The 4,395-nt window shown below is 36.1% G+C and overlaps 1 protein-coding gene across 2 annotated transcripts; it reads left to right on the plus strand.

The window, feature by feature from the left end:
• Positions 1–976: 976 nt before the first annotated feature.
• TEX1 (Transducin/WD40 repeat-like superfamily protein) lies at positions 977–3,769 on the plus strand. Of its 2 annotated transcripts, none has more exons than XM_079031517.1 (12): positions 977–1,132; positions 1,324–1,446; positions 1,594–1,689; positions 1,780–1,909; positions 1,982–2,073; positions 2,181–2,249; positions 2,340–2,397; positions 2,470–2,569; positions 2,973–3,059; positions 3,192–3,270; positions 3,351–3,483; positions 3,560–3,769. In XM_079031517.1, exons 2-12 carry the CDS (start codon positions 1,384–1,386, stop codon positions 3,592–3,594), a joined length of 942 nt encoding a protein of 313 aa, XP_078887643.1. In that variant the 5' UTR covers positions 977–1,132; positions 1,324–1,383; the 3' UTR covers positions 3,595–3,769. The 2 variants fall into 2 exon arrangements, with proteins under 2 accessions (XP_078887643.1, XP_078887644.1); XM_079031518.1 differs by having other exon boundaries at positions 985–1,132; positions 1,361–1,446.
• Positions 3,770–4,395: the final 626 nt, after the last annotated feature.

The raw sequence follows: 4,395 nt of genomic DNA on the forward strand, positions 1-4,395 counted from the left end.
GACTTAAAATTTTAGTTATGAAACTTTTTCATGGACATTTAAAAAAATAGTCAAAATACGATGTCTTCTGTCAAAATAACAAATTTTTTAAAATTCAGGTCTACCCAGCCAGTTAAGGGTGATCATGGGCTAGGTTGGGTTGGTTTTTGGGTAAAATCAAACCCAACCCGTGTATTTCGGTTTCTGGGTTTTAGAACCCGTCGGGTTTGATTTTTGGTCGATTTCGGTTTTTGGGTTCTTGGGTTGGTTTCATCGGTTTTTGGGTTCAACCCATGGGTTGACAGGTGTTGGGTTTAAACACGTGGGTTTTGGGTTGTAACCCATTTTTCAGTAAATCTTTATAACTTAAAAAATGAACAAATTTAACAACCTAGATTAAATAAACTAAAAAAAAACAATTTCAACACCAACACAACATCAGAAGTATGTTGCTAAAAGTTTACAATAATCAAGTTTAAGAACAACAAGTTTTTAGAAACAAAACAAGTAGCAAACAACCAGGTAATAATCTCAGTTTCACTAAAACAACACCACAAGCCATATATTTGGTGTAATTTAGTACCAAAATCCACATCTTTTTCATTTGACATATATTACTTTTGACATAGAAAATCAAATTATAGCATATCATGGAAAAACATGTAATAATTTTGGATTGAGTCGGTTTGAGGTACTAAAACCGAACCCAAACCCATTTTTCAGTTTTTAAAAATTTAAACCAAAACCGTGGGTTTGGGTTTAGTTTTGGTTTCTCAGTTTTGGTTTCATGAGTTTTTGGATTTTTGGATTTGTTTTGCTCACCCCAGGACCCAAGGAAGAGACACTTCAATTAACACCAGATTTTTGCTAGCTTAATTCTCAACATGATTGAATCTGCCGGGTTTCTCAAAAACCCATGTAGCCGGTTAAATTTAACCATTTAATAACCGGTTGAACCGGTACTAGTACTGGACTTGGATTTCTGATTTCACTCGACCTATTTCAGTTAGCCCATGGACTTTATTCGATCATGTAACCTGATTCAAGATTTCAGCGTTATGCCATTCGGCCATTCCCACACTGATTTCTCTCAATTCGATTTCTCCAAAACTGTCTCCAAAAATCGGTAGTACTCTTCCACGATTTCTCAAAGGTAATCGACTTCAGCTTCATCCTGGTTTTTCTCTATCATTTCGAGGAAGAGATTCTCTGTGGCTAACTTCTCATCTTGTTCTGTTGAACCTATAAAATCAATAACAATCTGAGGAAACGTTTTTTAATCGAGAGACTGTAATTTTACCAGTTATCGATCCCTTTTTCTCTTCTTCAAATTCTCTGATACAGTGACTCACTTCAAAGCATAAAGTCTGAAACACAACAGGGAGAGGGAGAGGCAATCAGGCAATGGCAGAAACAATACCCTTCAAAAACCTCCACAGTAGGGAATATCAGGGCCACAAGAAGAAGGTCCAATCCCAATCTCCCTCTTCCTTATCCTCGCTAAACCCTAATTATTTCACCTGTTGTAAACCCTAGCTTTATGCCCATGATTATTGTATCCATCTTAAAAAAAATTTAGGGTATAAATTGATTCGATTCATAATTCCGATACAGGTACATTCAGTCGCTTGGAATTGCATTGGCACAAAGCTTGCATCGGGCTCTGTGGATCAAACAGCTCGGGTATGGCATATCGAGCCCCATGGCCACGTAAGTTTCCTTCTTCATTTCGTCTCTTGAGTCTTGTTACTCTATTCAAACACCCAATTAGTATTATTTACATACTCTGTTGTGTTGCAGAGCAAGGTTAAGGATCTTGAACTAAAGGGGCATACAGATAGTGTGGATCAGTTATGTTGGGATCCTAAACACGCCGACTTGATTGCCACTGCTTCAGGCGACAAGACTGTTCGTCTATGGGATGTCCGCAGTAAGTTGAAATACAAAATAATTAAAAAATTAAAAAAAAAAAATCTTTATTGATCTACATGCGAATAAACAGGTGGAAAATGTTCACAGCAAGCAGAACTCAGTGGGGAGAACATTAACATTACCTATAAACCAGATGGCACTCATGTAGCAGTTGGGAACCGGGTACATTCTCCTTTCCTTTTTTTTTTCATTTACCAAAATTTCCTTTAACAACATTTAGGAAGCTTATGTTAATTCCACTTTATTATATATATATATATTTTAAATAGGATGATGAACTGACAATACTGGATGTTCGAAAATTCAAACCCATCCATAAACGCAAATTCAACTATGAGGCAAGTATACTCTTATTTGTGGGTTTGAAATTGAAATGGAGTGAAGTTGATTAGATTTGTTGAAATAATAATTAATTTTGTTTTTGTCAGGTAAATGAGATTGCATGGAACATGAGTGGGGACATGTTCTTCTTGACTACTGGAAATGGTGAGAATAGTTGACTTGTTGACTTTATTGTTTTTAATTAGATTTAATTTTGTGTATGGGTGTGGTGATCAGGTACTGTTGAAGTACTGGGATACCCATCGCTTCAAGCGGTTGACACCTTGACAGCTCATACTGCTGGTTGTTATTGCATTGCTATTGACCCCTTGGGAAGGTCTCGTCAATTCTTTCCTATTAGAGCAAATTACTGAAATCGTCCCTATGGTTTGGTCAAAATTACACGTTTGGTCCCTAACTTTTTTTTTTGCACTCGGATCGTCCCTATGGTTTGATTTCGTTGCGTTTTTCGTCCCTATGGTTTGGTCAAAATTGCAAGTTTGGTCCCTAATTTTATGTACGTAAGGGACGAAAAACACAATAAAATCAAACCACAAGGATGATCCGAGTGCAAAAGAAAAGTTAGGGACCAAACGTGAAATTTTGACCAAACCATAAGGACGATTTCAGTAATTTACTCTTCCTATTATTATTATTATTATTATTATTATTATTATTATTATTTTCTGTTGACTAAAAGGATTTGAATTTGGATTTGGATTTGGGTTTGGGTTTGACAGATATTTTGCTGTTGGAAGTGCGGATTCGTTGGTGAGTCTGTGGGATATCTCGGAAATGCTTTGTGTGCGGACATTCACAAAGCTCGAGTGAGTGAGAGTCAGTCAGTCAGTGTGTCTTTTATTTTCTTCTTTTACATGGATGGTGATTATGTTAAGTTATGTGGTTAGGATGAGCAATAATTCTTATATTATTTTTTTTATAAAAAAAATGGGTGTCAGATGGCCAGTGCGGACGATAAGCTTCAACCACACGGGGGAATATATCGCTTCCGCTAGTGAAGACTTGTTCATTGACATAGTATGTGGATATCCCCCTCCCTTGTTATATTTATGTATGTATGTATGTATGTATGTATGAATGGAAACACTATACTACAGTCGAATGTAGAAAGTGGGAGGTCAGTTCACCAAATCCCGTGTCGGGCAGCAATGAACAGCGTGGAGTGGAATCCAAAATACAATTTGCTTGCGTATGCTGGTGATGACAAAAACAAGTATCAGGCGGATGAAGGTAACCAAGTAGTAAACTTGTATTTGTAAAAGTAGTAGTAATAGTAATAGTAATTAATGAAATCTAATGGATGCAGGTGTTTTTCGGATATTTGGCTTTGAGAGCGCATAACTTAACTAATTCCCTCGAATCTAGGGTGTACTTGGATCTCCTCATCTTCTCTTTTTCAATATTAATAGGAAAGAATGAATGAATGAATGTTTCCAAGCTCATATCACATCTGTTTAAAAACGGATATTGTAAGTTGATTTTGGTGGATCATCATCAATCAGGTCCTTTGGTCAAATTTTTATTTTTTTGGTTGCTTGCTAAATGGCTATTGTAGTAGCAATTTTATTTCTATCTTAAGATAATTTCATATATTATTCCCTTAAGCAAAATATCATATTCGATTATTTGTCGTTTTGCTGTTTTGCTAACTTGAACTTTAGCCACTAAACTTGATGATCAAAATTAGTATATCACTGAAAACATAAATCAGAGTAGAATCTTGAAGACCGAAGTCACCTTGAACCAGAATCGCTATTCGCAGGTTTGTGAGCTTGAGTTTGAAACCAGAGGACACCTGAACTTGAAGGATTGGATAAGTGTGGACTGTGGTGTCAATATAACACCCTACTTGGAGACTCATGGATATCGAACATATTTGCATTGAAATCATGAGTGTTTTTTCATATTTTTTTAGCAACATTGAATTCTAACCCCATGAGTGTATTACAAACTTTGAATAATGGTGTGATGGAGGAATTTAGGCGTGCTTGAAAGAAGACGAGATTGGAGAAAAGAATGTTATGTGTCCAGTTAATTTAAGGATCGGAAAAGAGGGTGATTCGGTTTAAATATAGACATTTTGAACTTTGAAGTAAACGGATTTTGGTATATTGAAACCAGTGGCGGAGCTAGAGTAAAAGT

Source organism: Lactuca serriola, chromosome 3 (genome assembly GCF_051521515.1).
Source record: "Lactuca serriola cultivar US96UC23 chromosome 3, Lser_US96UC23_V15, whole genome shotgun sequence".
Lineage (NCBI taxonomy): Eukaryota > Viridiplantae > Streptophyta > Magnoliopsida > Asterales > Asteraceae > Lactuca > Lactuca serriola.

Excerpts from the sequence above, each read along its gene's own strand:
- TEX1 (XM_079031517.1), top strand. The coding sequence starts at position 1,384 with ATGGCAGAAACAATACCCTTCAAAAACCTCCACAGTAGGGAATATCAG. Across the intron at positions 3,060-3,191 it reads CGGACATTCACAAAGCTCGA|ATGGCCAGTGCGGACGATAA; the intron begins GTGAGTGAGAGT and ends AATGGGTGTCAG. Across the intron at positions 3,484-3,559 it reads CAAGTATCAGGCGGATGAAG|GTGTTTTTCGGATATTTGGC; the intron begins GTAACCAAGTAG and ends TAATGGATGCAG.